The following is a 22263-nucleotide window of genomic DNA, read 5'->3' as shown; positions in this document are numbered from 1 at the left end:
TACTGGTTTAATGGTTACCTCTGCCTGCTTCAGCTCTTCTTTACAAATATCTTCAAGGGAAGCCTCAAGGAAATTCATAGCGTATCGCTCTATGGGAGTGAGCTGTCAAGAACAGAGACAATTGAAAGGTAGTTAAAAAGGTTTAAGCGATGCATCGACTGAAAAATAACATTCTAATTAAACATTCTATGAAGACAAGCATAAATATAATGACTACCTGTTCAACTAAGGCAGCAATTTCCTGCTCAGCCTTGGACAGCTCTTCCTCTTCCTGGTCTCTGCTGTCACCATCATCCAGAGGGATATTTTCATTAAACTCTGCAAGTTCAGCCACCTGCTCAGCCTTGGCTTGAGATGCAGCCACTATATCCTCTTCATCCTCAGCACGACACAGGGCCTAGTTTTAAGAACACATTGAAATAATATTTTCAGAGGTTTGTAAAAAATGGAACAAATTCCTTGCAAACAAATGGACACATAAAATACTCCAAATGGACATATTCAAAATTACCTGTTCCAAAATAGTGGTTTGTTGTTTATTTATGGACTCATCATCATCTGACTGAGGTGCACTCAATTCAGCCTCTTTCTTCTCTCCCTCTGACACATCAAACAACTCCCTTATAGTTTGCTGTGGAACGAAACAGTGGGGGAATCAACCCTTCCATAATTTAATCCAGGTTAAGATTTTACAATGAACATTTTTTTTTCAAAATAAGCCATACCTGCTTGAAAAAGGCAGTGGTAAAGTTTCCACCTTCAATTGCCATATCTCCCAACATCCTCTTTTGATTGGCTTTTTTCAAAATATTTTCTTCAACTGTGCGTTCACTGATTAGCCTAAACAATTATTTTATATGTCAATGTGCTCCCATTATCTGTACAATGTCAATCATTTAATTAAAACAATTAACAATTGGCCCTAAATGTAAAATAAAAAAAATGTTTAGTGTTTTCTTTACCTATAGATGTGAACATCTCTCGTCTGTCCAATTCTGTGGCACCGGTCTTGAGCTTGGGCATCCATGGTTGGGTTCCAATCACTGTCATAGAACACCACTGTATCAGCTCCAGTCAAGTTAACACCAACCCCTCCACTGCGGGTGGACAAGATGAAGCAGAATATGCGACGGTCTGCATTGAATCGGTCCATCAGAGCCTGAAAAGTAGACAAATATTAAAAATTATGTCACAACTGAGATACAAAAACATTTTTACTGGATTCCACTACAGCACTGGGAATATTATTTCACCTGTCTTTGTTCTACATGTGTACTTCCATCCAACCGAAGGTAGATGTGCCCATGGTAGTTGAGGAACTGCTCAAGTATATCCAGCATACGTGTCATCTGAGTGAAAATGAGGACTCTATGCGTTTCTGACTTCAATTTCCTAAGCAGGAGGTGGAGTGTCTGCAGCTTACCTGCACACAGATAAACAGCCATAAAATGGTCTATTCTATTTATTTAGTATTTTTATTACTACATAAATGTTTATGACGTATAAACATGGGAAATCTAATAAGAATGAAAACCCTAGATGCACACTGCACTGGGATTACAGTACTTACCACAGTCATACTGAATAAGCCTCAAGTCAGGGAAATGTGTCCTCATGTTACACTGGATGCGATGGAGCATGTGAGTATGTAGGGAGAGACGGGAAGATAGAACAGAGGAGAAATTGCCTTGCTGGTATCTGAGGGAGGGAGGTGGATGGCAGGTGTGCATGGTGATAGGCTTTGCTTCCACTGGAGGAATGACAAAAGTGAACCTGTGGAATGAGAGCATCCATTTAAATGTGACACTATTATATTCAGTAGCAATTTTTTTTATATTCCATTCTAAATTAAAGTTTAAGCTTTACCGGTCAATGATATCATAGAGAAATTGAAGCCTCTCCTCTGTGTTGTGAATGACTTCCTTCAGGGCTTGGCTCTTTTCCAGGAAGCTACTGGTATGGTGTGACTGAGCAGTGAGGCAGGAGCTATAACCTGAGTGACTCCAATTGTTTATAACAGGTCGTGCCGGAGATGGACAAGGGCCTGGGAGGAAGGTTAGAAAGTCCAGCACCTCACGACCATACATAGGCTTTGCACTGCAGTGTAGATCATTGATGCGCATGATTTGAGAGATCCGGTTGTCTCGCTGATCCTTTCGGCTGTCTGCAAGCCACAACTGTCAAAACCAAAGTACCAAATATGTGAATGGTAGACACAGACAAACATCTAATAGGACATTAGGAATTGATGTACTAAAATTAAAGTTAAAATACTGTGCAAATACATTATTTCCTCTGACCTAAATGCACTATGATGTAGTTACTGATCCTTACGTTAATAGGCATGTCTGTTTGCAAAATGTTATGCCCTCTGATGTAGGCTGTCAGAAGATTAAACTGAGATTTAAATTGGCAACAGTGTTATGCATAGTTCTGAGTTTATGAATGAATAAATCAATTTAAGATTCACACTCCATTTATTACCATGTAAAAGGGGGAACGTGGTGGAGGTGGCGGTTGAACACGGGGACGCTGAGATGTTGACCCACTGCTCTGAGAGGAGGATGCAGGCTTAGAAGTGCTCATGCGTAAAGTAATCACATCTTTACCACGGTCCTCACGCACTGATGATGAATTTGCCTTTGTTACTGAAAAGAACAAAGTATTGAATGCATGATTATTCTACTTGATATTCTTTTTGTTTAATATTTAGCTTGAACTTCTGTCATGTAAACTCTCAAAATCACATCTGGGCTCAACTTACCTGGTGGTTCTGGGGGTGGTGGTGGTGGTTCTGGGGCTGGTGGTGGTGGTGGTGCTGGCCCCTGTACTACTCTCAATACAGGGCGAGTAGGTGGAGTCTGGGAGGAAGCAACAGTTCGGGGTGGAGCAGCATAAACTGGAGGTCGTTGTTGGGGCTGTGAAGCCGTGGGCGCTCTAAGAACAGGGCTTGGAGTGCCATGTGGGTGAAGGGTGACCGATTGAGGAGGAGCAGGACGAGGAGAAGGAGGCACAGCCAGAGTCGGGATTGACCCTCCTTCTTTACTTGGTGCTTGGCGTACAACAATCTTTACAATTCCAGGCCCACTTACCATGGATGTTGGGACTGGAATTATAAACAAAGAGTGTTTAGAAACTAGACAAGTATTTCACCTGGAAAGAAAGTTCAGTTAGACTGGGCACCAGACTATGGATCACAGTAGCAGAGCTATCAATAAAAGGTCCAGCACTATTAAATAACTACCATTTAAATGTTTGGGGTTAATAAGTTTTTTATTATTTACAGTGTTTTTGGAAAAAGTCTCTCATGCTCAAAAAAGCTCCATTTATTTAAAGGGGTCATATGATGTTGCAAAAAAGACAATTTTGTGTATTTGGTGTAATGCAATGTGTTGACGTGGTTTAAGGTAAAAAAAAACACACATTATTTTCCACATACCCGTACCATTTTGTTTCTCCTCTCTGCTCCACCTTTTATGAAACATGTAAATTTTCTTTAACAAAGCTCATTGTTCTGAAAAGCGCAGTGTGCTATGATTGCCCAGCTTTCCAGTGCGTTGTAATTGGCCAAATATCTCAAGCGTGTGACGGAAATGTTAAACCCATTACCATATTTGGAATATCAGCTTCCATGGTAGTGGCAGCAACAACAGTACAGCGAGAATAAAAGTTACACCACCTTTTTTGGGTGGTGTTATGCAAATCTTCCAACACTGTGATGTAGATTTGTGGGGGTTTTAATGAGGTGCTTTAGGAAGGTGTGGATGAGTCTTAACTTTTAGAAAGAATATCTCTTTGGGTTTAAGACATTAATCTTTGCGACTTTACGGATCTTATATAAGCACGAACAGCATTTTTAAGACAAAGGAAAACATGAAATTGCATCATATGACCCTTTTAATAAAAATAATGAAAAATATTACTAACATTCAAAATAACTTTTTTATAGATTTTGAAATGTAATTTATTCATTTAATGGCAAAGCAGCCATTACTTCAATATTCTCATAACATCCTTAATAAATAATTGTATGCATACTTACTAAATACAATTTTTTATTTCTTTCAAAAGAAAAATAAACTATCCCCAAACTTTGTAAACGGTAGAACAATTATTTAGTCTCTTAATTTTGGAGAAACATGGACAGTTACAACTTCACAAATTTAACCTGCATACATTAGACTTAAAGGAACAGAATAAAACGGAAAAAATTCTGAAACGAGAACACTACTTAATCCACTCACTTCACGAAATAGTAAACAAGTAAATAAAACGAAAAACAAACCCAACCATATCAAACCTCATGAACCTCCTACAACATTTGACTTGAAATGTGCAGTGGTGTTTACATGTATCTTAATACCTTCATTCAACAGGACCTATTGAGTTAAAAGCCAACAAACCATCCGAATAAGCAGTTACATGCAGTTAGAAGAAAAAAAGAACCCGTGCCATTATACCCATGCACATGCTCTGCTGAGTAACAAGTTAATTGGTACCCAGGATACAGGTTGTACCCGAACAAGGATGAACTCAAGGACAGCACCAGTACCTTGAGTAGCGGTGAAAGGTAATGCTATTCCAGAGCAGGTTGGGATTGTGCTGGTTGGGTGGGGATTTGCTGAGCTGCTACCTGACTGACTAACTGTGTGAAGAACTGTCACCTGAGCTGGCTGACTAATAAGGTGGTGTTGCCCACTACTGGAAACCAGATGCATTACATTTCCTAAAGGGCACAACCACAGAAGAAAGTGTTAGGCCATAGACCACACCAAACACTCAAAGAAAGACTGAAGGCGTGCAGGAAAAGACGTAACCCATCCATAGCAGATAGTGGATTATTTACACAAGCAGATTATTCAACTATTTATGTGGAAGGCAGTGGATACCTTGGATGGGTCGTGGCTGAGGAACAGAGGGAGTCCCAGAGAGTGTGAGCTTGTTACCCTGTAGCTGGAAGGTGACTGGTTTACTGCCCTGAGAGGACGATACTGGTCGACCAGCTAGGGAGGCCAGCTGAGCGATACTCACAACTTCACCGGCTGTGACAAATTAAAGAAAAAAATTAAGAAATAAACTTAACTGTTTATCGCTTTGAAACAATGAAGTGTGATGAAATGAACGTACATGGCAAACGAGCCTGCATATCTGGGCTGAGCAGGACCCTCTGAGTCATAATGTTGCTGGGTGGTTGAGGGGGAGTGGACACAGTTGTGATACTGGACGGTCCTGAGGGGCGTACAGTTACTGGCTGGGGGGCTGGAGGCCTGACTGCAGGTGCAGAAGGGACACTGCTAGGAGCCACTGGAGCTCTTGGAGTAGCAACAGGAGTAACAGGACAAACTGAAATGAAAGTAAAAAAAAAAAATCCATCATCCATCATAACATGAGTGACACCTGCTGATTAGGATGTTAGACTTTGCCCCCTGAACTGACCTTGAGGTGCCAGCTGTGAGGGAGGAGCGGAAGGGGTGACCTCTGTAATTAAAGGCTTTGGAGTCTGAACAGCCGTGGTAGTAGGGCACATGGGGCGAGGACTGTTCACTGATGAATGCCCATCAGATTTAGGAAGAGGCTGAAGCATCCTGCAGAGAAACAATCACATTCCCAAACTTTATTTTACGACTATTTTTTTTCATATCTAGAATCAATTCAATAATCATACATCACAATTGTGTGTTCGAATTAGGGCTGGTAAGTGATTAAAATTTTTAATCTAATTAATTACATGATGTGGTGATGAATCTAATAAAATCGCACATCAAATTTAGAGAAATTACTGTGAAAAGATAAAGTCATTGTTGTGCAAAGCATCAAACAGAGATTACAAAAAGTAGTTTCAGCAAGAAATATTTTGTTTGATAAAATTGATTACACATACTCTTTTGGACCATGTGAGTAAATGATGACAGAATTGTCATTTTTGGTTGAGTGAACTATAACTTTAATAATTTATTTTCTTAATTGTATTATTATTACTATGAAAATATTCAATTATTTCTTTAATGAAATGATACTCTAAATAATAAACTAAAACTGCCAGTAAGTGGTGGTAAATGTCTTAATGATTAAGTCATCGAGTCATTTATTCATTTGTTTGATTCGTTCAAATGGCTGATTCATTTAGGAGTGAAATAAATGGTTCTTTATTAATGGTTCATTGAAGCATTAGGCTTGTTCAACTTTGTGTCGTCAAAGTACCAGGAGATCTTACAGAGCAGACGACTCTGTGCTTTTGAATCGCTCTCATGATACTTTGAGGTCAAACATGGATCGGTCTGTGCAGCGCCACTTCAAAGCCAACGCATATGCCAATGGTTCAACGCGCCACATGGTTCACCCAGTTCGTTCAGAATGTCTATTAAGAAATGAAATGCCGCTGTGGGTTGCTCGGGGATGAACAGTGCTGATTTGTCTTTATATTTTGGTTGGACAACATTGTGTCTAAAATAACACAATATTAACTTCTTAATGAACTGTTGTATAAGATGAGTATCACATTTGCACTCGTGTGATATTGCCTAAAGCTTGTGTGATATTTATGAACTATGTGATGTAAATATGAGACAAAATTTCAAACGGGTTTTTTTACTCCATATCTTGAATTTTAGGGATATTCTCTAGGCTCCATCATGCAGTAAGTTGTTGCCCTGCCTCATATTAGTCATCAATCGACTGTATGAAATGGCAGATGATCCACATAGGTCTGGGGTGGGGCAATAACTTTAATGCGTTATTTTTCTCTATAATTAATTAATTAACGTGTTAAATTACCAGCCCTAATTTAAATATTTTGAACAATATACCTGTTGACTTTCATGCGAACAGGCTTCGGTCTGGGAGGAGGATCAGGAGACTCCATGATCTCCTGAATAAGCTGATGTGTCACTTTCCTCTGAGGCAAGAAAACATCTGCCTGGTATCTAGTCACACGCTGCTCCAGGCCAATCAGGTCAAACATGGACCTGTCACAGCGCTTTGGGGGAGAGGGAAAGACATTTTTGTATTAACCTTCACTGAGGGTCCAGAAAAGAAAAACATATTTGAACAAACAAAACATTAGAAACTTCCTAATAACAAAAATGTGTAAAAATGTGTCAACCAATAGATATCTGAATCAAATTTGGATTTTGGAATTTGGAAAACAAGTGAGCAAATACGGACACTCGCAGTGCTTTGGTGTTCTATAGCGGCTAGCTAGTACATTGTTTATACACTAATTTTTGGGGTGCATTGTGTGATTAAATGAGTGCCTTACAGTTTTGTATTCATGCATGGATCTGAGGCTTAGTATCAGTATCAGCTCTGATACTGGAATTTATCGGGTATCGGTCAGTCAAGACCAACCCAAATCTGATATTGTGCGTATACTATTGTGTTATTGTTAAATCCCCATGAAAGCACAAATGATATCGTATAACTCGCATCAGTCCAAAAATACGTCATAAGAAAAAAAAACATATATAAGTCGCATTTATTTAGAACCAAGAGAAAACATTACCGTCCCAAGCCACGAGAGGGCGCTCTATGCTGCTCACTGTAGGCTACAGGAGCAATGAGCAGCATCTCTGGCAGCATAGAGCGCCCTCTCGCTGCTGTAGACGGGAATGTTTTCTCTTGGTTCATGTCAAATTAATTTTGATAAATAAGTCGCACCTGACTATAAGTCGCAGGACCAGCCAAACTATGAAAAAAACTGCGACTTATAGTCCGGAAAATACGGTAATCTAATGTATAGTACTGCAATGGAGGCAGCAACATTTGATAGTTCTATCTATGTTGCTGCCTCCCTTACTGTGCTAGCCTATACATTTAAAATAAATGTCTTTTAATTTTAATAGTATAGATGTATAAATACATTTGTTTTCTTTAATGTATTTTACAACAATACAAAGAGCAATGTGTAACATTTTACCAGATCTAGTCCAACACTCATTCGCTTTTATTTCCCCCCCACTAATGTTATTTCAATAATTGTTTAGATTTTATAAAATTGTGCACTCATGATTTTTCTAGAATATATTTTGCTGCTAAATTATCCACTAACCTAGTTTATAATAGTACTTAAGTCACAGATTATGATTTTTTGTTTTGTTTTTCATTAAAATTAAGTTGTCTATATTTAGTATGTTGTGTTTAACACCGAAAATAGTGACGTTTAGAAGTATAGGAATTGTACATTGAATTAAAAAAGAATTATGGTATCAGGAATTGCTGGTAGTCTTCACCATTTACCTCAAAAGGTGAGACCTCAAAAGCCCGCTGAACCAGTGAAGCAGTAGAATAGATGATGGACTTTGTGATGAAGGGGGATTGTATGGGTCTTGGATCAAACAGGTTGGGGTGATTACACACTTTCCGCAGCTGCATCAGGATGTTGATCACAGACATGAAATGGCCACTGGCTAAAGTCTCTCGAGTCCTGGGTGAACATGGTATGGAGCACAAAAAACACGAACAATAAGAAAAAACACAAACACAAAAAAACTACTACCCTAACACCTGAAGTATGAAAAAATTATCCAATCAATTATCATCCAAAGCCTGAGATTGAAGTTATTATAAACAAAGGAGAAAGCCTTTTCTGATTCCTCAACCCCAACCCTTGTCTGTTTGCCCTTGTTACTCACGAGGCCTGGGCCATGAAGTCATCATAGAGAAAACGCTGTCTTTTGGAGAGTCGACAGCGCACAACATGTTCATATTTTTTGGGCATTTGTTTCTCCACATCTACTTTGATTCTTCGCAACAAAAAGGGTCTTAGCACCTAGAGAGAGAGATGTAGGAAACTTATGTGAAGCCAAAAGCCTAAATGCTTCCCTATAATATCACAAATAAACTCAGGCAAAAATCATAAGAGAAACATGGTAACTATGTTTGTGCTATTTTCATAAATGCAATAAATGACATAAAAGTTTGTGCTGGGCAATGATTAATCTAGGGCTGGACCTAATTAGGGTTGGGAACCGAGAACCGGTTCTGATTCAGAACTGGTTCTGTTTTTTAAAAGAACCGGAACCGTGAGCAATTTCTAAGTTTCGGTTCCGAAAACGGTTCTGGTTCAACACGTGACCAAGCGATGTGAGCAGCCTTGGGTCGGTGCCCTGATGATTCTGCGTTTCCCATAAAGGATGTCACAAACCGAATAACAGAAACGCCACCCTGCCTCGTAATTACTGAGCTCATTGTTTCCAATGACGTGCACTTGACTCCACTGACTCGCCATGGTGCATAGTGTCTTTAACTGCCGAACACATGTTTCCAACGACTGTACGCACACTCAAATCTTTGATAACTGTGCATGTCGTTTTGTCTGACTGTACATGTACCGGCAGCGCACAGCACCTGCCGCCACGAAATTACATTATATTTGTCCCATATTGTCATTAATATACATACTGACTTCAACTTGGACCACTAAATAAATAGACTGCTATTGTTATGTAAATATGAGGGATAGATTATTTAATGTACAGGTCATTTCAAGAGTGATAAACAAATTGATAGAAAATATTTATTTTCATGCATTTTAAATGTTTAAAAATGTGGAAACCAGTCATTGCATCACACCATCTCCTGACTGCATTATTATTTGTAAAATAGGGGCTTTATGGAGTGTGTGTATAACAGTTTATAGTTCATTCATATAGGGAAATGAAACAAGTGTTTTAGTCATGAAGGGACTATTTGGCCAACCAGCTTATTCCTCCTTGAAAAGCAAAATGTTATTGATAGTGTAAAAAACATCAACCTTGAAGCCCATGCTGATTGATGGACTATGATTACTCAACATTACTTACTGCCTTCCAGCAACACTACATTCAATGAAGGTAAAATAGTAAAAAACATAATAATAGTTCATTTACATGGAACTGGAACCTGAAAATTTGTATACTGTAATACATGTTGAATTTTGACATTGCCAACCTTTAAATCAAGTTGACAGTAATTAATAAACAGTATTGAACATTAAGTAGTTGAGTATTGTGCATTTTTCCTTACCACTATTTTTTTAATAGTTGTTTAATGATTTTAATGGAACCAGAATCGAAACTATATCATTCTTATAGCGCAAGCCGGAAGCAGCACACCTCATGCGGGGAGGCTTATATGCTCCGAGACCAGACACTGCACTAGTGATACAAAACACACAGGTCTGTTAAGGGCAATACTTTTAATATAGACAAACTATTATTAGACTGGGCTCCTTTACTTTTTTTATTGCAGCCGTATTCGCAAATATTTTGCTGATTAACATAGTTTTTTAACACCAACTATCACATATCTTTCACACTGCCTTTGTCTTGTCCTCAACCAATTTAAAGTGCTCCCACACAGCTGAGGTCTTCGGCATTTTTGTCTTCTCTTCCAGATGAACTAAATCATGACGTTCACTCATGGGTGATTCATAAGCTGCTTTTCTCTTTGCTTAACCGTTCCACTCTGTGCTAATATGGTTTCATTTTCCACTGTGGCGCTTATAACGGAGCTCTTTGGAATAAGGTACAAATGCATCAGTCCTTGCCTTGGTAACGCAAGTGTAATATAAACAGCGATATGGACGATGATCAGATATTTCTCTTTTTGGGACTCCTTTTTTATCTGATATTGTCTTCGTTCAATAACAGAAAAAAAGACAACTCTTGACGTCCAAAAAAAAAAAACAGAAGGCAATGACGGGTATAATATCAATAAGCGCAAATGTTTCCTCCACAGACCAAACTGTCTCAGAGCATTGCTGTTTACTTGGCTGTTTGATTATATAGCGCTGTTCGGCTTAGCCAGCTATGGAGAAACTGGTAACCAGGCAACAGAGTGGCAACATCACACACACACTCGAAAAGCAGGGCTAAGCACGGCTGTGTAACCATTCAACAGTTTGTAATCGTGCCGCGCCGTACCAGGCTCACGTGGAAATACAACTGTAACTGTACCTGACAATCATTAGAACTGTTAGGCCCGATAGTAAAAAAAAAAAATAAAAAAAAAATATATATATATATTCACGTGCGAATGAAGACCATTTCGCAGGGGATGCAAGTGTTCTCAAAAAAAAAAAAAAAAAAAAAAAGATTTGAATTTCACAATTGAAAATCGAAAGCTAACCCATCAAACGAATATTCGATTAATCGCATCCAAAATTTAAGTTTTTGTTTAAGAAATGTGTGTGCACTGTGTATATTTATTATGTATAAAGACACACATAAAGAATATATTTTGAAAATATTTACATGTATAGATTTATATTCATATAATTGATATTATAAATAAATATTTAATATCTAAACATAACATTTTTCTTAAATATATACATGCATGTGTGTGTATTTATATATACTAAGGATATATCAGTATCAAATTTTCATGTTGCGATTAATCACTAATGCTTTTATCCTGTTATATGGTATTATCACGATATTGAAATTTAGTTTCACAAAAGTGGTCATAATACAGTATAAGAGGTTTAATAACTTATAACGAAAATAACTGAATATTTAAATACAATAAAAGAAATACAGAAAAATATATGAAGTTAAAAGTTTTACACAGATTAAAGTGCAAAAGAACTATAAAGACCAATCTGTATCACTTTACAATAAGACCTCATTAGTTAACTTTAATTAATGCATTAACATTCACAATAAGCAATAGCTAAATTTGCTACAGAAGTTATTAATCTTGGTAAAAAAAAAACAAGTCTCAGTTCATGTTAGCACATTAAATAACGTAAGCGTTTTTGATTTTTACAACATGTTATTAAATATTGGAATACCTAATTTATGAATATTCAGAAGAGTTTTTCATTGGCAGTTTATGTTAACTAATGAATTATCTAATGGTAACTAATGAAGCCCTAATGTACAGTGTAAACGAACAATAAAGAATCAAAACACTTTCAAACAATATCTAGGACATGTTGTAGTCCAGATTAAAATGTTAAAAAAGTTCAAAAAAATAAATAGCCTATTAAGTCTAAAAATTTAAGAATTTGGTGCTGTGATGAACATCATAGCAAATCCACAAATCTGAATGTCTATTTAAATTATTTAAATACATTTTAGAAAGTAGCAGCTGCTTTATGGGGTTTCTAGGGTAAGGGCTGCATTTTCTGCTGTTTAGCGCCATCTGCTGTCAGAGTGTGAATGTGCTTTCATTCAGAGCGTCTCATTTGTTACCCCATGTGCTTCTCATGTATGATTGTTTACATCAGGAGCAGCACACATGTCTCTCAAGCAGCATACAGCGGTGTTGTACATTTTGACCAGTTGATGGGAAAAGTATTCTTAAAATGCATTCCAAATTCTGATTAATTTATAATGTATAATTATTCACAGTATTTAGAAGCACCCACTATAACAATATCATGCATATTCATTAACATGTCTAATACATACATAAATATACACTGTACATACACATATATTATGTACACAAAAACTTTAACTTCGGATGGGATTAATCGCGATTAATCATTGCCAAGCACTACTAAAAATGATTCAGAAACTGGTACTACCTTGTGAAGCCGTTTGACCAAGCCCTCATTGTACTCCTGGCTTCCTTCAATCATTCCGGTGAGTGGGTTTGAGAACCACTCCTTGAACTCCCGATGGGACTGAAAAACGTGCGGCATGAGGAAGTGCATTAGAGACCACAGCTCCATTAGACTGTTCTGGAGAGGGGTACCTGTGAGCAACAATCGCCTCTGGCTGGAAGCCAGAGAATTGAGAGAAAGATATAAAATACTCAAAAAAAAAAAAAAAAAAATCTCATATCCTAATTAAATGGGTTTTACACAATGAAACAAAAAAGTCAGAATGGGACCTACATATGATCAAGACCTTCATAGAAATTAAAGTATACAAGTACCTGTTGAAATTGAGCAGGCTTTGCCAGCGCTGGGACTTAAAGTTCTTGATGTTCTGGGCTTCATCCAAAATGAGGTACCTCCAAGACTTGCGCCTAAAAGCCTGATGATCTTGCAGTACTAGCTTATACGAAGTGATGCAGACATGGAAAGCATTGGGTTTGGTCCAGCCCTAACAAAAATAGAAAGGAAAGAAAAACAATTATAAAATCACGGATTGAAGGGCAAAAAGAAAAAAACTGTTTTGAAGATTTTTGTGGAAGTGTTTTTAAAAAATTTTTTTTTTTATAAAAAATATATTATTGTATTCATTACTTGTCTCTTGAGTTTGCGCTCCTTCTGGCTACCATAGTAGGTGAGGATTTTGAATCCAGGGCACCAACGTTTCAACTCCATCTCCCAGTTGAGCATTACACTGGTGGGCACAATGATCAGATGTGGACCCCAGTTACCTGTAAATGCAAAAAGCAAGAAAATGTACTGCACTATATCCAATATATTTTCAACACACATCAAAGGGAAATGAGTAGTTATGTGGACTTATTACCCTTTACACATGCTAGATGAGCTAACAAAGCAATGGTCTGGATGGTTTTGCCAAGCCCCATTTCATCTGCAAGTATGCCATTGAGTTTCTTCTCATTCATGGTGACCAACCAGTCCAGTCCAATGTGCTGGTACTCACGCAAGGTACCATGAAGCAGGAATGGAATTGGTGTTTTGACCTTGTGTTAAAAAGAAACCACACAAGTTCAGTTAATGATAAACAGAAACAATGTTCTCAGCCAGTGTTTCTGATAGTTTGTGTGCTGCTACCTTTGTTGTCGCCAGTGTATATCCCTTAGGTTGAAGGCTCTCAGCAGTAGCAGCAATGTGGCTGATTTCTTTCTTAGGTCGGGGAGATGTTGGTATAGTAGGACTATGGTCTCCCTCTCTCAGCAGAACCTCCATTCCCTCTCCTCCATTATCGTCATCCTCATTATCACTCTCCTGCACATCATCATCCTCTTCTTCTTTGTCACTGTCTACAGCAGCTTGGGAATCTAAATATTGAGTAGTTCACAAATTATGTGTGATATTTGGTCACTTCAAACTACGGATGTGAAATATCGATTTTTCCATGATCGATCGTTGTTTAAATTAACGATCAATTAATCATTAACCATAATGCTGCAAAATAGATCTGCTTCATGCACGCAGTCACCGGCATGACAGGATGTGCAAAAGCCACACACACACACCCACACACACACACCCAAACCGCTTTCTCACTTGAATTAATGGGATTTTAGTCTGAATAAAGTGCTAGTAGAAGGATTATAAAATGAATAGATGTGTTTATGATCATTTGATAGAATGAAGAGTGTGTGTCGTACGTTTGAGATCATTTGACTTTGTTGACTGTTTTCTGGCACGGAGACCACTGAACACGCCTCTTTAAATGGTTTTGTGGTGCTCGTTGTTGTATTTTAAAACACAATTGTAATGTTTTCAACTGACATTATGGCATTTAAAATGAAAAGATCCCAAAAGTAACTGTGGGGCGCGTGTGACTGCGCTGCGCATTAAGTGAACTGCTTTCATCGGCGCTGCTGCAGCAAAACACTGTTGCTCAGATTAATTTGTTTCTGCTGGATTCTGTTCTAGAAAATGTCAAATTTTACATTTTTGCGTTCTGGTAGGCCTAGCCTATTTGTTTTTGAAAAATCAAGCATCTAGTGCATTAGATCATGACAGCGTGCGTGTGCGTGCGTGCAGACGAGGACGAGCAAGCGCGGCTTTAGATAGATTTATTTGGAGGTTATTGCTCATGTCTCATTCGGCACAAATCCAAATGTTTCCATATTCGCAATGTATTTGAATGTTAAACTATTATTTATAATCTAAACTACTAAATACACATTCGCACATAGACGGAAAAGATGATCCTCTTCTTATGAGCAAAATCGTCCTTGGCATAACAGCAGGGTGAACCGGTATTCTACGGTCTATTTAAACTGTCCAATGTCACCTTTAAAATGTTTACGCCAGTGTGCGCCAGGCTCCGGGGTGATCGAAACAGCGGAGACAGAAAAAAAACAACAACCTTTTTCACAGGGTTAGGAAAATGTTAGATCGTGACCATGCCTCTGTGGTAAACATGGGAAGAAAAATGAAAGATTTCATGAATAAAGAATTAATTCGATTTATTAATTTGTTCCCTTATTACAGTTATATCATGGGTTATTTAGGAAACAGAATTAATGAAACATGGACAATTGCCACAAATTAATAAGTCGTAGGAATGAATTAACAAGTTGTTGGAATGAATAGACTATCTGTCCTCCTGTCACTGTGTCCCGCAGCCCTGCCAAGCGCAGTTATCTGATGAAATGACTAGTTACTACATTTCTATTGCTTTTCATGTTGAATAACTTTTGCGTTGTTTCTATTTTAATGTACTTTTAAAGTTTAAATCACATTAAAAGCTTAATTAGTACATTGTGAATTGATGATGCATTTATATACTGTCACTGTCACTCACAGCCGCTCGCACGTGTTCTACGCATCAGCCGCACGCAGCCCAACATTAAATTGGTTAACCAACCATTGACAGCATTAATCGATTGCATCTCTTATCGACAATTAATCGATCAGATTAATCTTTGACATCCCTGCTTCATACAACAGTTCATATGATTCAGTGACTCATCATAAACTTCAGCTCACCAGAGGAGGAGCTACTATCATCAGCACTGTCCTCTCCCTCCGTCTCTTCCTCTGCTTCCTCCTCAGTTCCCTCTGATTCTTCTGAGGAATCTGGTGACACTGAGGCTGAGGGCTCCTCAAAATCAGAGGCATACGCTCCTCTGTACTTCTCTAAGAGCTCTTCCATGCTCATATCCCCTTTGAAAAAGAAACCACAAGACACAATATGACCTCAGGAAATTACTTTGCAAGTCATAATTAAACACTCTTCATTATACAGTTCAAATGTTTGGGGTAATTAATACTTCTATACAACTGATAACAATAAAGGCATTTATATATACATGTATGTATGTATGTATGTATGTATGTATATACACATGTATGTATGTATATGTATATGTATATATATATATGTATATGTATATATATATATGTATATGTGTATATATATATATATATATATATATATAAACCACTGATATGCCTAAAAAGAATTACCCTCTCTAGCAAGGTCATCAAGTTCCTCTTCATGGTCTCCATCTCCTTCAATAACTTCCTGGGCTGCAATGGTGTCTTCTTCATCTTCCGCTGAAGAGAAGAATATAGTAACAGAAATTGAATATTTCCATTAAAATCAGTAGGATTCCAAAGTTAAGTGTCTATCTAAATAAAACTCTACTAACCATCTTCTTCCTTGGCACTGAATTCTTTGTCTTCCTCTTCAACTGTAGAAGATGAAGTCTCTGAGACTTCTTCTGATTCAACATCCTGTGCGATTAAAAATAAGTCATATTTAAATATGTTAGAACTGGGGGAAAAATACCATACTGAAACAATCTGATATGAACAGTGATGGACCACATTACTTAGTCTAGACTGTAACATAATGGCTATGTACAACCAACTGTTTTGTAGTGGACCCTGGAAGATTGCTGTACCTGGGGGAGAGTTAAAGTACTGAGTAGCTGGTCTAGAGGCAGAGAGCCCTCCTCCCTTAGTAACTCTATCTCTCGTCTCTGTGTCTCTGCATCATTCCCCTCTTGCTGCTCCTCTACTTCTATGGTCTCTTCATCATCTTCCTCCTCACACGGTGGCTCAAAGTCTCTATCTGCAGTAGAAAATCGAAAATTTAGATGTCTAATCTAAGTGAACACAAAGTGAAAACAAGAACTTCCTGAATCATGTGTTCAAAAATATATCAAACCCTATTCCAACAGGAACACTCACAAGAGTAGATTTGATTCACTAAATTGTATTACAGCATCTGCATGTATACAAAATAGCCCCACAGTATTTATACACTTACGTAACACTTAAAAAAATTAAATCTATGAAATACTATTACGTAAGACATCAAACCAAAATGTACACAAGCTTAATATAATAAGAAAAAATGTGTTTGCTAGGTTCTGAATTTAACATTAAATTAGGAATGCATTTGGAGTCTATCTGGTCCCTGTGGTGAACTGAATTCATCCACTAAACAAATCTAATCTCGCATAATTTATTAGCAGATCCCACTTGTTTTGATATTTTGTTATAGGCTATTTATCAATGACATTCATATATTGTGTTGTGTAAGTGTCCAAATATTTTCTGGAGCGTTTGTTCATTCACTTCCAAAACTCTTGATCTGAACAACAACTGTAAAAAAGCTGGTCCTCACCATCCTCATCAACAGCATTTAGCTGTGATTGTTTGGAGACAGCTGCAGTGTCGGAACTGTGTACAGGAGCAGCCTGCAGGGACTGACTTAACATGTCTGAATAACGCTCTGTCTGACCCACAATGAAATCAAGCTGGAGATCTAAAGCCTTCTTCCGCTTCTCCTCCAGTCTAGACTGTTGTTTATACTGGACCACCTGTGTACGGCAATGGGTGGTAAAGTTTTTAAAGTGTGAATCATGGATAGTTTTTGGTGCAATAGAAATTTCAACCCCCACCCCAAAAGACACCGAAAGTCACCTTCTCCACGCTGCTCCAGAAAGCACGGACCTCCTTGGCAATAGAAGAAGCAACTCTTCTCAGTTTGGCCTGCTCCTCACGTTTCGCTCTCTCTTCCTTCTGTCTCAGCTCCTCATGGTGGCGCATTACCATCCGTACTACCTGCAAATGGGTTATGATTGGTGAGATGCTCTATTAACTTAACATTTAAAAAATGTTTTTTATGCAAATAGCATGTTTCAAATAGGACATTCTGAATGTAATGCTTACCTTTCGGGCCACTCCTCTTTTCCATCGCCTCTCTTGTGCAAAATCTCCTGAAAGCCACTGCATTTCCTCACAAAGGTAATCCCAATGCACTTTGGGCCGTACTGGTTCAGTTATACGAGACAGACGTTTTAGGGACCAGAAACCTTCACGTTTTAATGCAAGGGTACGATGTTCTATTTCTGCTTCCTGTTTAAAGTATTACAAAAAAATAAGAATAACCATCCACTTACAACCATTAAATCACAGTTTTTCTGAAAGTAAAAGATTATATGTGTCCTTCTCTTACATGTTTTGCCAGTTCTGCCATGTCTGTATGCTTTGGCGTGGATTTCTGGGTGGTTGTTTGCTCTGACTGAGAACAGCCACCAGAACCCTGGGAGGAAGTGGAGGGCATGTTTTTGCCATGAGAGTTGCGTACAGGTGAGGTCCTGCCTGTGTGAGAACGCATCCAGTCACCAGATGAGGGAGATGGAGATGGACATGGAACTGGGGAGGTGGAAGGGGTAGAGCTTGCTGTAACCTTGCCTGCAATCCATTGGCAAACCTTGGAAAAGACCAATAAAACAGTGCATCTGACTGCGTGACTGCACAATATTATTCAGCATGGAGTGCAAAGGAAAGATAGAGTGCCCAAGAAGAGATAAAGGAGCTTCATAAACACAGCCTGGTCTACAAGGACATCTTGGTGAGCAAACATCTTATAACCGCTCTCCTAACTTCTAAATAATACATGCTACTCTGAATGATAAAACAGTTTTATACACTCAGCTCTATTTTCCTGTCAGTTTATACTTTGAAAAAAAAAAAAAAAAATTAAGCTAGTGAGTTGAAGCAGTGATAGACCGATATATATTCCAGGTCAATAAAAAGTCACTTTTGAGATTTTTGTCATAGACCAAAAACCATGCCAGCTTGGATGCAACTTTTACATTCCCCTTATTGTGAATTTAAATATTTGGCTAAATACGTGTCCACTTTAATGCCCGCATATTTGTTAAAAATTAATTTTCGTTACCTACATATCAGGAGTTTACAGCGTACCCCACTTTCTAAATTGGCCATTGCAAAACCCATATCGGTCAACCACTAGTTGGAAGAAGCAGGATCATCGCATCAGCTTGCAATGATCAGATCTGAAGAATGCCTGACACCTCTTACCTTCAATAACAAGCCTTGTTTGTCTGTCCTGCTCTGCCCACGCTGGAAAACACACATGGCTCAATATACAGCCAAGAAGTGCACTAGCATCAAATTGTGGCTTTGGAACTGTTATGGATAGGGTACACAGGCTCAAAAACATCTAAATTATAAATACACTTTTGCTGACTACCTCTGGATTACAACAAATTACATATGAAATCACTGCTTTAGCATGGCTGAAGTCATAAAAGTCAAGTTAATAGTTTAGTTGCTTTACCTTGCTCGCTGATGGACTGGGCGTAGCATTGCTGTCCTCATTCTGGACATCCATAGAGCTGTCAACCTCTGCATCGCTGCTTTCTTCTATAGAAGCATCAAGTTGCTCCAGGATGGAGCTCTGAGCATCTTCATTTGTTAACAAAAGTTCATCCAGTATCTGCTGCTGCTCAATATCCAGTTCACCCCCCAAAGTCATTGAATCCTGGCATGGTCTACCACCCAAAGAACGTTTACACTGATTCCCATCTGGGACAACACTGGACACAGCACCCCACACATCTCCAGCAAGAGGAGGAAGGCGGCTTTTTGAGTTATGGAGTTGAACTGAAGTTGATGAAGAAGCACTAGTTGAGGATTCCTTTTGAAGCAACTTGCCAGAACTGTTTGATTTATTTAAAGTTTCTTTCACAGAGCTGTTCTGTGAAAGAACATTAGAAGTGGAAACAGTCCGAGAGGACTGAGAGAGAGTGTTTGAGATCGGGCAGTCTGCAGGTAACATAACATCCTCCTTTATGATGGAGGATGCAGCTGATTCAGTTTTAGCAAGGCACTCTGCAGCTTTATTTAATCCATCACGGGGCAATCCAGCCAGGACAGGTAATTTCTGCTTGGTTGAGATCCTAGCAGACATTGAAGAAGGTTCCTTAAGGGCAGGGCTGTCACCCTTCTTAAGAATCAGTAGCTTTGGATCAATCGTCCCACAAGTCAATGAATTTAATGACACACCTGGCGTGTTTTCCACAACAACAGATTCTTGCTGCTCTTGCACAGACTCAAGTGTGACGTCCATCACTGTGGACGTTAACCCTGTCAATGTGTTTGCAAGATCAGTGCGAGCTGAATCATCATTCTGCTTGACAATTATAGATTCTTCTTTTTGCATAGAGGCCATGGTAAGTAACTCTTCGGTGGGTTTGAGTGCATCAGCACGAGATGAGGTCTGATTCCCTAGATTTCTCTGGGTTTGTGAGTCTTGTGTAAATGTTTCTATTGGTTCCTCCTCTTCTTTGTCAGTTAACAGCAACTTAACATCACTGTGAATGGCAGCTGATGTAAAGCAGGGCACAGTGCATTCATATACAGCAACAGTTGACTGGGAATCAGGGCACTGCACAAGAGACTCCTCGCTGACCTCCATCTCTGCATGGCCAGACTGTCCATCTATCTCACTTACAACCAGCCAGGTATCCTCCATATCTGGCTGCATTAAAATACCTACATCAATCAAATCTTTCACCTCAACGACATCGAGAGCCTTTGCACTTGCTTCCTGCCTCTCTTCCACATTCACGCTATCTGGAGTATTATTCAGGCATCTCTGAATCTGTGAGAGTTTATGATCAGCTGAAATGGACTCTTGTACATGTTGGACCATACAGCCAGAAAGATTTGGCTGATCTGATTCTAGACCCTCTAAAGTCACACAGTTCCCTGTGTGTGCGAGCATCACACTCCCATCCTGTTGGTGATTTGAGGACATGGATATTTCTACACGATTGGCACTGTCATTCTGCTTCAAAATCACATCAGAAGAGCTGCAAACCATGACTTGTGACCTTTCATTCACAATGGGGACCTCTACATTGTCAGTGCATGTCCCATGCCCAGACACCTTTGGTTCATCAACAGAAATTTTGCGAAATACTTCTTTAGCAGCCACATTAATACGCAGATCTCCATCTACAGGTACTTTCTCATTTCCTTGACCCTCCCTTGCACTAGTCCCCTTACCCAAATGTAACATTTTGGAGGTTTCACTTAAATGTACATACTGAGAGCTTAGCTCTTGCACACACTGTGCATTCTCAGGAGGGACGAGCACGCCAGGTGCTTTTGTCCTTTGTGAAGCCTTTTGTGTTTTACTGCAGTCCTCTGGGGGATAACAGCTGCCCTTATCTGAGTCATTTGGCATGCTATTTCCACTTTCAGGGCTATTGTGCTGCCCTCCTTGTTTTGATGATGAATATCCTGAGCAAAGGGAATTTCCACTTTTACCTTGTTTTGTTCCCAAAGTTTGTCTAATTGGACTAAATGCACCTTCTTTGTCTGTTTTAGGCAGGTCTTGTGTGACAACTTCCATAGCCACCTTAGATTCAAGTTTAAAATCCTGCTTCGCTGAATTGGTCGTACTTTGTTTCTGTGGGACGCCAAACGCAGATGATGTGGCAGTCTGATTTGTCTGAAAAAGGGGAGTTGTATGGGGCTGCTCCATGTCTTTGTCTGTTGTCTTAACTGCACTTGAGACGGCTGGGGTGACTTCTGTTGTTGGGACAAAGGGGCTTTCTCCAGGTCTGTGCTTTCCAGACATGTTCTTGTAGTCCAATTTGATTGTCTCTGGAGGCAAGGGTCCCTTTTCTGCATCTCCAGGGTGTTGGCTCCAATCTCGGCAGTGGCCTGTCCTGGATCCTTCCGCCATATCGGTCTCCCTGTATACAAGACTTGTTTGCTCTTTGCTACACCTGTAAAGCAAATCCTGTTTTTGTGTAATGCTATGCGTCCCACTCTCAAAAAGTCTGTCTGAGGGAGTCCGACCCTCCAATGTGTCTGTAAGTTTTCGTGTGTCTTCAGCAGTAGCTGATACCAGTCCTCTTTGGACAGATGATCTCTCTTCTGATTCCTCGCTGCTGCTGTTTCTCTGAACGTGAGTGATGGTCTGTTCTTTACATGCAGCCTTTGAGTATCTTTTCTGCTGTGATGCAGTGGCGATGTCAACCGATGATGGTGGTAGAGTGGCAGCTGCGACTGGCTGCAGGGCATGCTGGGGTGGCCCGGCCACATTCTGCGCAGCCGCGGAGGTGCCACCCAGCACAGCCACTGCCGGAGAGGTGCGGTGCTGCACCACCCCTTCCCCAGACTGTCCTACTTTAGAACCAGCACTGTTACACACTAAACCTGAAAGAGTGGAAGGGAAAAGCGGCATGACTAACATTTTACAAAATTCACAAATTCATGACACGCATATGTTGAGATAAACATATAAACAAAAAGATTTTTTTTTTTCACATTTTTTTTTTCTGTGCTGAATTCCAAGATAATTATTTCAGGAAGCATTTAAACATCTAAGCTGATACAAC

General features: G+C 39.2%; 1 protein-coding gene across 6 annotated transcripts in view; it reads right to left on the bottom strand.

Annotated features, from left to right (window-relative positions):
* Positions 1–22263, bottom strand: part of LOC132122281 (helicase SRCAP-like) — a 30650-nt gene that overhangs the window by 5782 nt on the left and 2605 nt on the right. For 3 of the 6 annotated variants that reach the window (XM_059532353.1, XM_059532355.1, XM_059532354.1), the window contains exons 3-34: positions 19188–22081; positions 18929–18970; positions 18057–18314; positions 17771–17956; positions 17522–17662; positions 17223–17418; positions 16495–16664; positions 16240–16324; positions 16055–16144; positions 15575–15751; positions 13682–13908; positions 13413–13590; positions 13181–13317; positions 12868–13037; positions 12515–12707; positions 8631–8767; positions 8236–8422; positions 6807–6976; positions 5437–5585; positions 5128–5343; positions 4890–5042; positions 4553–4726; positions 2765–3106; positions 2485–2648; positions 1867–2177; positions 1571–1773; positions 1254–1423; positions 963–1159; positions 726–840; positions 512–631; positions 218–397; positions 19–102 (exon numbers count right to left, since the gene is read on the bottom strand). In XM_059532353.1, coding sequence (XP_059388336.1) covers positions 19–102; positions 218–397; positions 512–631; positions 726–840; positions 963–1159; positions 1254–1423; positions 1571–1773; positions 1867–2177; positions 2485–2648; positions 2765–3106; positions 4553–4726; positions 4890–5042; positions 5128–5343; positions 5437–5585; positions 6807–6976; positions 8236–8422; positions 8631–8767; positions 12515–12707; positions 12868–13037; positions 13181–13317; positions 13413–13590; positions 13682–13908; positions 15575–15751; positions 16055–16144; positions 16240–16324; positions 16495–16664; positions 17223–17418; positions 17522–17662; positions 17771–17956; positions 18057–18314; positions 18929–18970; positions 19188–21605 — 7740 coding nt within the window. In that variant the 5' untranslated portion in view covers positions 21606–22081. The remainder of the gene's footprint in view (positions 1–18; positions 103–217; positions 398–511; positions 632–725; positions 841–962; positions 1160–1253; positions 1424–1570; positions 1774–1866; positions 2178–2484; positions 2649–2764; positions 3107–4552; positions 4727–4889; positions 5043–5127; positions 5344–5436; positions 5586–6806; positions 6977–8235; positions 8423–8630; positions 8768–12514; positions 12708–12867; positions 13038–13180; positions 13318–13412; positions 13591–13681; positions 13909–15574; positions 15752–16054; positions 16145–16239; positions 16325–16494; positions 16665–17222; positions 17419–17521; positions 17663–17770; positions 17957–18056; positions 18315–18928; positions 18971–19187; positions 22082–22263) is intronic. The other 3 variants (XM_059532356.1, XM_059532358.1, XM_059532357.1) reach the window with 3 other exon arrangements.

Source organism: Carassius carassius, chromosome 40, assembly GCF_963082965.1.
Source record: "Carassius carassius chromosome 40, fCarCar2.1, whole genome shotgun sequence".
NCBI classification, from domain to species: Eukaryota; Metazoa; Chordata; class Actinopteri; order Cypriniformes; family Cyprinidae; genus Carassius; species Carassius carassius.
Note: the sequence above shows the minus strand (reverse complement) of the source record. Positions and strands in the feature narration are given on the sequence as shown.